The sequence below is a fragment of the Drosophila ananassae genome, chromosome 3L (assembly GCF_017639315.1).
Source record: "Drosophila ananassae strain 14024-0371.13 chromosome 3L, ASM1763931v2, whole genome shotgun sequence".
Classification (NCBI taxonomy): Eukaryota; Metazoa; Arthropoda; class Insecta; order Diptera; family Drosophilidae; genus Drosophila; species Drosophila ananassae.
In genome coordinates, this window is record NC_057929.1 from 1,207,730 (window position 1) to 1,220,929 (window position 13,200).

The 13,200-nt window shown below is 40.3% G+C and overlaps 2 protein-coding genes across 2 annotated transcripts; one reads left to right on the forward strand and one right to left on the reverse strand.

Moving 5' to 3' along the window:
* Positions 1-3,604: 3,604 nt before the first annotated feature.
* Positions 3,605-3,961, reverse strand: LOC6495242 (aquaporin-4; the record flags this gene model as incomplete). Its single annotated transcript, XM_032450234.2, has 1 exon — positions 3,605-3,961. A coding segment is annotated over one exon (324 nt), but the record flags the coding sequence as incomplete, so codon positions are not given.
* Positions 3,962-4,064: 103 nt separating this feature from the next.
* On the forward strand, positions 4,065-5,503 carry LOC26513800. The gene is made up of 3 exons (XM_014908452.3): positions 4,065-4,158; positions 4,213-4,576; positions 4,780-5,503. Exons 1-3 carry the CDS (start codon positions 4,132-4,134, stop codon positions 5,289-5,291), a joined length of 903 nt encoding a protein of 300 aa, XP_014763938.1. The 5' UTR covers positions 4,065-4,131; the 3' UTR covers positions 5,292-5,503.
* Positions 5,504-13,200: the final 7,697 nt, after the last annotated feature.

Sequence of the window (13,200 nt, forward strand, 5' to 3'; positions counted from 1 at the left end):
ACGTAGAATGTTTTGTAAAAGAAAAATAGATAATATATTTCTGGAAAAATAATTAAAAGATATTAGGATGTAACACAAAGTAGAGGGTTTATTATCTTGGAAGTAAATGAAATTTACTTTAAAATGAAAATGTTTTTTTAATTTCTATTATTAGATTTAGAATGGAAACTTTTAATAACTAACATTTGATAATTTGGTTTTAAGTATTCAAATCTTATTTTTTTAACAAACCAATTTCCTCTCAAAATTTATTGAATAATCAATTTGTAAATGCATTCAACCCACAGTCACTGATTAATTTTTCTTCTTAATAATTCTTTTGTTTGATTATATAATTTGGCATAACCAAACACACACACCTTAGTAGTACACCCACTCGTGCATCTTGGCGCCACTGCAAACAGATATAATAAACAAATATAATAAACAAACAATTTACAGAATGGGGGCACAGCAAACAAAACTGACATTTAACACCTTTTCATTATCGCTGGCAAACAAATCAAGAACAAAAACAAAACACAACAAACAAACAACAATAACAAAGAGGATGAGCAAACAATGCAACAAGGTGGCATGGGTAGGGGGATGCAGGAGGCAAGTCTGGGCAAATAAGTAGGTGCAATGTATTATTTGTTTTATCGCTTAAATTGCCAGAGAACCCGGCCCAGAGAAGCCGACAACTAACGAGCGACTAAAAAACGCTAAGCGTTTACAAAGATAGACAGGGGAGGGGCAGGGAGGGTGAAAGGGCAGAACTCACCCGCCCCCTAACAGTTAAAAAAGTATCTGAGGGATTGCAGCAGTGAGACGGTATTGTTAAATTGAGATGGCAATTTCCGTGCTCAACCTACCGCAAAAACTTTAAATGGAAATCTAAAGAGTGCGGCAAGGAAGGGGGTGGTACTACTTACCTTGGATGCCAAAAGCATAATTAGCTAGAATGGGCGAAGGAGCAAAAAAAATGGAGCACCTTGTATCATCCGGTTTAATCATGATTCCATTTGGACGGATGGCAGATCCGTGTAGAAATGAAAACGTTGCACATAATTTATGGTCTGCGCATGCGTGGCCCTTGCTATGAAATTAAAAATTTTCTCAAAAAAGGGGGGAGGAGGGAGATACATAAGAGGAGTAACAATTGCTGGAGCGGATCAGCGAGGCAGAACAAAGCTAATATTAAACCAAAGGTGGCATAAATTAAACGTTCATAGCACGTATCATTTAACAGGAAATTGCGCATGCCTTCCCCCCCTTATTTTTTTTTTTATTTTTTTGTCCCTCACTTGATCGAATGGCAAGAGACATTAAGTCATAATTGCAACTACGGCGGCATTTGTATCTGTCAGATACATTTCGAAGTTGGGGAAACTCGAAATTCGAAACTTCGAAAACCAGTTTTCGTCTTGGCCAGACAAGGACAGAAAGCTCAAGAGGGGGATGGGGGAGACGAAAAACAAAGATGGGTAGATTTAAAAAAGAGATGGAATCAAAAGTCTCCAAACTCTCCAAAGGAAGCCAAGGAGCCGCCGAAAAGGTGGTTGAAGATTCAGACTTGAAAGCGACTAGGGCGGAGCCACCACCATCGAACCGACATCTGTGTATCTTGACGATGCAATTCCTTGGGTATTATCTAACCGTGTATTTATGACCCTAAGCTTAATACCTTCTCATCTTCTTCTTATTCGCAATTTAATTAGTCTCGTGTGCCCGGCCGCAACGAAAGCTGTTAACAACAACTAAACAGCTAACAAAAAAAAAAAAAAAACATTTAGAGAGAGTGAGAGGTAACTCTACACATGGCTTAGTTTAAAAGGCTTTTGCGGTTCCAGTTCGGTTCCAGTTGGCGGCCAATTAAGCGATCTTGGCCATGTCCATGGCCACTTGGCCTAAGCCAAGTTGGAAAGCCAAAAAGAAAGATTCTCATCTTGCATCTCGCATCTTCCATCCAACATCTCGGCATCTCCAATTTCCGTTGTGCCTGTTGGGCAACAGACGCCCAACAAATTGCACACAACTTCATCATAATCAACGCTCGGACAGCTGCAACACTGCAACTCTTGGTGTTGGTGTTGCTGTTGCTTTGGCTGTTGCTCTTACTCTTGCCACTAGCAACACTTGCAACAACAATAACAATAACTGCAAAAACATGGTCCAAAACCACGTCGATCCAAAGCCGATCCAAAGCCGATCCGATCCGATCCTCAGAGTGGCGAAAAACTAAGGTTAAATGCTGGTTAAATTATTTTACTTGCCACACAGCCAACCAGCTTAGTCTCTGCTCCGACTCCGACTCCGGGTCCTGGTCTCTCCGAGATCATCCCATAACTCAGTTAAAGGCGGGGCGGGGGCGGGGGCGGTCGTCGAGGTGGAGAGGAAAATGATGTGAAAATTGTGCCATAACTTTTGGGGTCTGCCGCTGCCGTTGCTGCTGCCACAAGTTGCAAGTCTCCTTGGTGTTGCATGTGGCATGTTGCTTGTTTGTTGCCCGTTGTTGATCAATTCTCTCGTGTCTTGGCCGGAGCTTTTGTTTTCTGCACTTCGCCATCGCCTTCCACATTGCTATTTGTTTTTTTTTTTTTTTTTTTTTTGGCCAAATCGAAACAACAAATCATAAATTGTATTTTACGATATTGATTGACCAAAATGTTGTTGTTGCTGTAGTGGATTTGTGGGCGTGTTTTGAGGCGTTTGTTCACTGACTTTTCCCCAGTTTTCTGCCTTTTTTTTACAGATTTCTGCGCTTTGGGCCCCTCGTTGTTTGCTTTGGCAAGAAATTATTATTATTATTATTTGTTTGAGATTAAATATCACTGAATTATGGGGTTGTCCGTCGGCTTTTGTATGTTTTTTCTCTTTTTATACCCTTACAGAGGGTATCATAATTTTTGTATACTATAAAGTATATACATATATACTTGATCAGGTCTGAGTTTTAAAGCCATCGACTTGAAACTTTGCACACACTTACTTTTGTTTGCAGGTAGTATATAAGTCGGAACGGCCGGGATCGGTCGCCTATATCCAATAGATGTCATATAACTAAATGATCGGAATTGGCATAACTTTGTTGTTTTTTAAGCTAGATGGATGGGACTTTTCACCCCATCCATGGATTTCAGTTTGAGCATTCTGATCCAAAATTTCATCTTGCTATTTTTGAAGATTCTTGGGGCTGTTTCCAACATTTTTATTAGAAAATTTATTCGAAATTTGATGGTAAAATTCTCATAGGGATCGGCCAAATATGTACGATCAAATATGATACGATCTGATCGACACGATCAAATATGTATATATATAATAATAATAGCTGCTTCTTGACTGCAAGGGTATTTAAACTTCGACTCCACCAGAAGCTAGCTTTCCATTCTTGTTTATTTATTTATTTTTGTTACTTTTTCGATTGCGCCAACTGCACAAGTAACACTTAAATGTCGATGGTTAGAGTGTGGGAAGGAGCACCTCGGATATTTTCCATTATTGGCAAAAAAACGGAAAAGAATTAATTTCGTAAGATATCTTTTAATCTTGGAGGGTTGTCTAAGTTGTTACGGCAACATTGCATGTTTGGAAGAAAAAAATGTAGTAGAAATTAAAATAACACGTAACCAATTTATTTACGGGGGGTTTATGATCAGTAGATCTCATTCATCTTCGTCTCCGGCTTCGCCTCCAGGATCAGGATGACTAGCAGGGCAGCTGTCAAGTCCCCGAGAATAGGACCCACCCAATAGATCCAGTGGGAAGACCAATTGCCGTGGGCGAAGTTGGATTTGTGGGTGTCACAGGCTCTAAATACAGTTAGAACCAGGACGAATCCCAGGAAGAACTCGATGCCCAGACCCTGCAGTTCTGTGATGTTGGGAGCCAGAGTCGTGTGGCCCAGGCCATTACAGTAATCTTGGTCGATAAGAGTCTTTTGAATTGAAAATGGGACGAGATCAATAAAATTTGATTGTAAAACAGAAATTTTTTAAATTATATATATATTTTGCCTAATGATTTTACGGTCATTGAAAATGCTTAAAATATGAGTAATGAGAAAAGTGAAAATACATCATCTAAGTAGGTTAGTGTTATTGAATCACTTGTTAAGTCAGTCACACACAAGACACTTCATACACAACAATGAAGAAAATTGTAGTTATTATGGCCGTAAGTTTATTTGAATTAATAGAAGAAAAATATTATTAATGACTTTATAACTAGGTCATTACTTCGGCGGTAGTTTCTTTTCCCGTGTTAAGTGATCCTAAACCAAACAAAGACGAAAATTTGGCATCTATGCACCATGCAGATGTTGGGATAAAACCGAGAGCGAATCTTTATCCTTTGTTTTTTTTTGATCAAATCGAAGATAAAGCGAAGAAACCTTCGAGTAAAAAATCTGGAAGTCAACTATTGCTCAACGGTTTTGGCAAAATCACAAATAACGCCACAGATATAGCCAAAACTACAAAATCTGTTATCCTCAAAGTCGCAAATAAAACCACAGATATAGCCGAAACTACAAAATTTATCGTTGAGAAGAAGCCTTATCCTATTCAATTGAATTTCTTCGCGAAAGCGCAAGGTGAGTTTTAACAAGAAAGAAAAGCGACTTCTAGCTATATGGCGGCTTATGATATGTATTTCAAATATCGGATATAGTCGATTGCTCATATGTCTTCACATGTCTTCACCGCGTTACATAGCTTAAACTAAATTATAATACCCTCAGATGGGGATTTAGAAGATGGTTTTTAATTGATTACTAACAATGGTTTCTTTTTACAGACGACGAAGGTGGACCACGCAAACCCTCTAAAGAATTAACAATTTCCTTGCCCCGCTTCAAAACCGACAGTAAGGGAAAATGGGTGTATAACCCCTGGGCTGTCACCTACGCAGATGTGTGGAAGTTTACTTATAACTTCATTTACACTGGTTATAATTTTGCAACCCAAAGGAATTATAAAACTAAATTTCCTTTCGATGAAGTGTGCTATCGAAGGTCGACAGTGTATAACATTCCACCAGTAACGGCGTGGATTGGTAGAAGGCTTCGACATGCTTGGGGAAATGTTAGTTATGACGCGAGACTACTTCATTTAGATCTCAGACTGGAAATATTCCTTCAAGGAAAATCGGAGGCCTGCCACACAAATCAGTACGTGGAATTTCGGCCATATCTCGAATGTGCCATTTTGCGAAATATGAGGATGGAGTATTTAATGCCACATTATCCACTGATTCAGATCGGAATAGATTACGCTAAATGGCAAGATTGGGGTGTTCCAACTGGATAATTGGAAAATGATAAGTTTTAATTCATTTCAAGCTCTCTAATAAAAATTAAAATCTCTTAACTTAAGAGATATTTGAAAATACATCATCTAAGAGAGGTATTGAATCACTTGTTAACTCACTCACTCTCAAAACACATAATATCCATTCATGAAAAAAATTGTGTTTATAATTGTCGTAAGTTTATTTGAATTAAAAAAGGATAACAATATGATTTTTATCACTATGTCATTACTTCGGCGGTGGTATCTTTTCCGGTGTCAGGGAAAGGGATCCTAAACCAAACCCAGACGAGTATTCAAAAACTATACACCATTTAAAAAATGAAATAATAGGGAGAGCGAATGTTTAACCCTTGTTGCCCCCTTGTCGACCTCTTGTCCGACCCCATAAAGTATCCTGATCACCTCCTGAGTCGATATTAGCGACTTGAAACTTGGAACTTTTCACACATCCTTCCTTTGTTTGCAGGAAGTATATAAGTCGAAAATACCGGGATAGGTCGACTATATCCAATAAATGGCATAAGGTCGACTATATCCAATAAATGGCATAACTTTTATGTTTTTTAAGTTAGAGGGTTGGAACCAACAAAATACACAAACCCAGAGTATGAATGGCGGTGTATATATGAAGAATACAAGATTATTTTATGATATGTATCGAAAATATCACATATAGAGTCGACCTTCAACTTTAAATGCCTAACCAATAAGCCATTTTTAAGTAATATGAAAGTTAGATTAAATAGTAGACATGCAAGAATAAAAAAATAAATAAATATTGCACACTATAACTCAGCTATGAAGTGTTGCCTTTATGAAGACATAAATTTGCAAATTGAAGAGCCAAACCTAATGAACATCATCCGCGAGATGATGGGACGACGACGACGACTACGGTGATGATGATGAGATGTCCGATGGCGATGGGGATGGGTATGGGTATGGAGCTGGAGAACCTGATCCAGCTTAAAATTAAAACGCATTCCCAGCGGTGTACTTAAAATGGGCGGCTGAGAGGTAGAGACCAGCAATTAAACCATTAAATTAATGAGCAAGTTGGTTAAGAGAAAAGACAAGTGCAAGGCACTTGAGAGTTAAATGAAAAGTGCGTATGCAGCGGGTTACGCCCACTTTTGGCTGACGCCCATTTGATTGCATAGCAGCTAAGAAGAGAAGTTGGCACTGGGAAATAGGCTTTTTAACTTTAAGACATTTTAAAGGATTAACTCTAAATTTCATAGAAGAAATGATTCAAAAGTTGTTCATTTTGAAGGCAGAAAAGAATAAATTCTTAAGAAATCATCAATCTAATGCCAAAGATTTCTTTCAGTGTAAAACTCGCATAAGAAAACTTCCAAAGACGACAAGGAAATTGCATTCGACCAACAACAAAATCGCCTGGCAATTAACCACTTTAATGGTGGCTACCATGGTGTCCAGTGTTTAGAGTGGCTCAGTCCAGTTGTTAGTTGGCTGGCTGGCAGCCCTCGGTGGTGTTACTGGTAGTGGTGGTGGTGGTGGTGGTAAGTGGCACTTGTTCTGCCCATGTTATGTGGCTCTCGTTGCAGCGGCTACATTTTTATTATTAAATTGAATTGGGTGCTTAAATAAATTATTTAATAAGCACGTGATCTACGCAGCTTTAGCAATTTAAACCGACCAGCCAACCAACAACTGGGCTGTGTATTGTTTTATTTTCCATATTTTATTCCAGAGCCAAGGGCCAATTGCTGGCCACGCCCCATCTGAGGCGTAGTGGTTTTTTGGTGGCTCCAAGGGTTTAGCAGATCTGTGGGTGTGTGAGTGAGTCTTCATCTGGCACCATTATTAAATCATTGCAATTTGGCCAGGGCCATGAGTTAATCTTTTTCTTTTTTTTTTAATGAAAAAAACAGCGGTCGGCAAGCCGCCATATCTGTTACATAGCCAAGAGTGCTGGCCCTCATATATAATTCTACACTTTATGGCCAACTGGCTGAAAGTAACTCCTCCGGAATGCACAGGGAATTTATTAACAATAACTTATTTATTTAATCTTGTAATAATATGAGTAATATATAGTATTCTATATGGTATTAATAATTATAAAAGTATTCAGGTCTAAGCTAAGTTCAGATATTTAAGTTCTTAAAAAGACCTAAGATCATCGAAATAGAATCTTTGGAAAATGTTTATCAAATAAAACTCTTCAATAGGTTGTTTAGAGCTACATATTTTGATAAGCTTATAAAATATTGAAAAGCTTATGAAATCAATCAATCATCTTACATTAAATTTAAAAGCTTTATGTATTAAAACCCACTCTTATTTTCTCACTGTGCACCTGCAATCTTTCACTTGATCGAACGGTCATTTTGGGCATACTTTCAGTGCAATTTTTCTTGAATATGCGTTTGTGTGTTGTGTTGTGTGTTGTTGTGTTGTGTTCTATATGCCCCACTCAACACGCCTCGAAATGCTCCTCCTCACCTGCCCTACGGCCCCTGTCCACCGCCCGTGCCACGCCCCTCCCCCTTTCACAGCTGTGGCATGCTGCTTTGTAATAACCATAATGGCGCGCACGATTTATGTTTTAATTTTGCATTTACTCGCTTCAACCTGGCTTCAACAGAAGGTACAAAATATGACGAAGAGTAGTATCTGGAAAAGTGGTCGAAGATACTCCAACCAGAAGATGATAATGGTGGTGGGGCAGGAGGAGCAGAAAAAGAAGCACAGGCCATGCGGCTTAAGCCCAGTTTGATTGCCGCTGATAGCCATGCAATTGCTGTTGTTGTCGGGATCTCAGGATGGAAATTATGTTTGCAGGCGCTTAAAATCGATTAAGTGATCCCCACCAATGGTGCAGAAACTGCTGCCTCTCGACCATAGCCTCTGGGCAGCATCTGAGGAAAAATAAAGCCACATCCACTTGGACCATCAGTCCACAAAAGAAAAAAAAATGCAAAGTGATTGAAGTGAAGTTGAGTGACTCCTGGCACATGTAGATGGCACCTGGAAGATGTATCTTTGACTGGCAACACAAGCTAATTACTATATCTGAGAAAGAGAATTAAAATGAGGGAGTAGTATGGAATTTCGTATTAAACTAGTAGTGAAAGTAGCTCCATTATTTGTATCCCTATGAGTTAAAGGTTACCCCTTCCACTTTTCAAAAATTCCCACATGTCTGCCCAATGTTTTTACTTGCCACATGAACACATGCTCTTTGCAAATTTCAACTACGATTATCCATATAAGCAGGAGCGCCAATTCAGGCTTCCACATTCCGCAAAGCCTTTCAAAGTTTTACTTTGGCGCCTCTAACCTTTGGCTAAGCCAACCAAAAAACTAAGCTAACAATAAAAAAAAAAAAATTAAAGCAAAAAACAGAGTGAAGCGGAAAAATCGGAAAATCGAATTGAATCGAGAGCTGACAGAAGAATGCTGTTGTGGCAGAGCAGCATTTACCATCTACTTAATATAGGCGCGACATTCTGTGAACCAAATGCAGCTGCCAATTGCCAACTTGCAACCAGTAACTAGTAACTGCCACTGGCGAACATTTTGTGGCTGCTGCTGCTGCACTGTATGAGGCAGCAAATTGTCAGCGTGCAACAGCGTACATCTACACCATTAAACAAACGATGCGAATGGGAAATGCATAGCAATGGCAATTGCAATTGCAATTGAAATTCAACCGCAATTGCCTTAGCCAGCTCGCCTTATATAGACAGGGCTCGAAGTTGGCAATCTAATTAGTGTTAAGTTTACTCCGCCTGTGGATTTGGCTTTTTAATTAAAGCCACCACCAACGGCAATTAGACCACTTGGGATGCTTGGGACGCAGCAACAAAAACAAAACACCAAAAAGCCAAAAACAAAAACGTGAGACTTTTTGTGGCTCGTACTAAACATTTGGCTAACCGCAACGTTGCCAATGGAACGCCGCATGTTGCAAACCGCAGAGAATTTAATTTGGCACAGGGGCTAGCTAAGGATCAGGATCAGGACACCTTGCACTCGGCCCCGAAACAGACAAAAAATTAGTTAAGGACGAAGCGGAGGAACACATGGCCAGAGGACACAGCAGGATATCGGAGCGAGAACAATGTACCAAAGAAGTTGACTTCTTGTTGGCGCAACAATGATTTGTTTCGGTCAAAGTCAAAGGAAGAAGTCGTGTGAGTGTCCCTCCGTCTCCGTCTGGCTCTCTGTGTGTGTGTGGGCCAGATCCGTGAACAGGAGTTGCCTCTCGGACCTCCCCTGCCCTCTCTCGGTAAGCCCGTCTCGGGCCCGTCCTTTTTCGGCCTGCCTGCGGTCGATTTCGCTGTCAAAACAAGACGATTTATGCCTTTGTATTGAGAGCAATCGGGATAACAAGATATTTGCCGACGCCCTCGAAAGGTGCACACACATCCTATCCTATGGCAAGGATCGGATCCGGGATCGGAGAGGGATGAGAAATGGGAGGACTCATCTTGATGTTGATGTATGTTCGATCAACGGATCGTGCATTAGATGCCATCGCCTGGTGGCCACTTTTAATGACTGCAGTAATTAATCTAAAAGTCTAGGATGCCGTGGCTAAATCACGTACGTGCACGGAGAAAAATAAAATTAAAGAAATAACCGATTTCCGAGAGATTTCTAATTTTATGTTTAAAAGACATTTTCAAATTTCACACAACTCATAAAGAAGAAACCGAGCTTAGAAAGTAACTATATTTATTCTTTAGAAAGACTTCCTAGAAACTACCATCTTTATAAACAACTTTAGTTAATATTTTTTTTTTCACTATTTACTACACACGTGTAGTATGTGGACAGCAAAATTAATGCAACAATGTATCCTTATCGGTGGAAGAAACGAAGAACTCGGCTTGTACTTAAGTGGCATACATTGTAAATCTCTTTAAATGAGCATTTAAGCAAAGCGAAGACACCGATCTCGATACGACTTCGACTTCGAACCCCCACTACCAATCCCAATTCCAATCCCAAAATCCAACCAAGAAAAAAAAAAGACTTCACTTCTTGGCCACTCCTGCAGTTTATGTGTGACTGTAATTCAATGCTCAATGCGTTGATAGCATCGACCAGAAAGTCGATGAGCCGGTGGAGGAAACCCTTTTCGCCATCGGATTGTCCCAGAAGCCGGATCGCCCTGTCACTGGTAGCACTGGCTAAAGACGGACCAGTTCCAGGGATATGGGAAGGTATCGCTACTACCAGCCAGAGTGGAAAGTGGAAGAGAAACGATCGAAGACGATCAGCCATCGACTGACAACGTTTTGTCCTCAATATACTCTTCTTTAAAAGAGGTTCTTGAGAAGTCCCTTGGAACTGGTTAGCGAATTTTATTAATTTTAATCGAAAGAGTATTTAGAATTTGTTGTGTTAATAGACTTTATATGCACCTTGTTCGACTGTCGTCTGTTTGAGAATATTTATTGTATTATTGCATTTGTTTGCTCCTACTTTGGCTGCTGTTGACGTTACCATTGCTGTTACTGTTGCTGTTGCTGTTGCAGTTGTTTGTTGCTGCTGATTGTCGTTGTCGTCGATGTTCTTCGCGATCGCCTTTCAACGCGCGATCGATCGATTAACGATCGAGGGGGAGAAACTCGTTGTTGCTGTGACACTTTCGCCAGATCTTAGCCGAGATGGGGAGGAAGGACAAAAGAAGGACCTGATGCTGGACCTCTAAGACGGTCACCCACTGACTCAGCAATTACATGCCATATATCATTGGCACGCAGGGACGCAGGACACATGTGCAATGGGTGCAATGTGCTGCAACATCAGAGTCGAAAATGCCGACAAATCGGTCAGAGATCTGAGTCTGAGTCTGCATTTGTTTTCGGGGGTTTCGGTTCTCGAAGGTCGACGAAGACCACCCAGACTAGAGCTGGGTAATCATCCACAAAACTGGACATTATGTCGGTCAGTTAACAACATAAAAAGTCAATAAAAATCCTTTTGACATTTCTTGTCCTTTGAGCAAATGCCGACATAATTGTTGTGACAGCCAGGCACACATACGCACCGTAAACACAAGAGCAGGAGGAGGCGGACAAGGAGGTGGGGAAAAAGGACACAGGCACAAGGAGATTATACATATAGTGTACACTATATATGGCCTGACAATAGCCAAAAATTAATGGGCACAGCACCTCAATGCGGTGAACGGCAAATGAGGCAACAATCGGTCAAAGAATCTCTGCCAGAATGCCCCGGGGGAGAAAGTGTTTTTTGTCGGCATCTCATGAATTGCATCAAACGTGGCCAAGATACAAAGCCAAAGATACATTGTACTTCCCATGGCGAAAGCGTTAAGTCATCGAGGGTCGATCAATCGATTCGTATCGAAAACCGCCAGGGTCTTACAAAATATTTTGACACTAAGCAAGGCAATGGCCATTTGTCTCCGGAATCCGGAATAAGGTGAAGCCTTTTAAAGTCATTCAGCGCCCCCAAAACCCCTTATATAATCCTCTATTTGTATTATAAATTTTGTACCGGAACTATTACCATTGGCCTGTAAGAGTCTCATTATAGCTAATGGCATCCGTGGAACGAAGATATTGCAATTTGCTTGAAATATTGGCTCAACTTTGTATTCAACTCGTGTAATGTCCAGTCATAAATATCGAAATGAGTTTCCAGCCCCATCGGGGAGTGGCCGAGGAAATGGCGATGGAACATTTTATTCCGTGAAAATTAATAGTTTCAAAATGAAGAAGACTAGAACTAGAAGTGAGAGCAAATCCATTATTAAACTGGTTTAGAGTTACTTTTCCATCATGGTGGTGGTGTGATAATTAAAAGGAAGGTCTTAGGAAGGGTTCCTCAAACAAAATATGGAATTCCATTTAACTAACTCATAATTTGAAAGCTAAAACAAAGAAACCATAACTTTTAGTTTTAAGACAGTTGAAATGAAGTATTCAACTTTTAAACAGTAAGCCATAAAAACGGTTAGCATTTTCTCTTTTTTTTTTTCATAAGTTATCCTGAATTCGTGGAGACACCAAAGATTCCGTGGAAGTCAAAAACGTTAAGCCTTCCTTGTAGGAAACTGGCAAAATAAAATAAGTAAAAATGTCTTTCCTTGTTTCTGGTTATCGAGGGCCTTCGAGAGACATTTTGTGGAATATTTTTCTGGGGATCGCTGCTGCTGAAGATTGCCGAGGATTGCTGTTGTTTCTGTTTTTATTTTTATTTTTTTTCCTGAGTCCAAGTCGTAGTGGTCGTCTGTCCAAAGCGTCCAGAGACAGCGACGAGATAATTTTGCAATGCTTATGGCCGCCAATTTGCGGAAGATCGCCGTACAAGGAGCCCAACAGCATCCCATCCCGAATGCGAATGTGAATGCGATTGTGGATTGGCAGTGTGTGCGTTGATTGGTTCATAAGAAAACGAGCACCAAGCTCCAAGCAGGAGCACAAAAAACCTACAGAAATCATTTAAAAAGCAGGCAAACAGCGATCGTGCTTAAGTAACCAAAAAAACAAAAAAAAAAAAAAACAGAAAAAATGCAAACCAAACCAGACACCAGATAGCCCAAGCAGCTGGAGAGGAAGTCAAGGATTGAGAACGGGAGGACAGAGGATGGGAGTTTCGAGGCTCGAGGCTCGAGGACCAAAAGTGCAGCCATGCCAGCGATAGCTACAACTATATAAAGACCCCAAAAGCGACCCAGACCAAAAAGACAGGATCAATATACAACAACGTCGTTTCGGACTTGTACATAATTTTGCATTTTTATAAGGCTGAGGAGTCTGAAGGCAGGGAAGGTAACCCTTCTCCGGCGAAACAAAATGTCGGTTACGGACCAAAGCCATTTAAAGACTTTTGACTTTTGGGGGAGACGAGAAAATTAAGCAGAGTTTTGTAGACCTCTTTTTTTTTTTTTTGTTTCTGC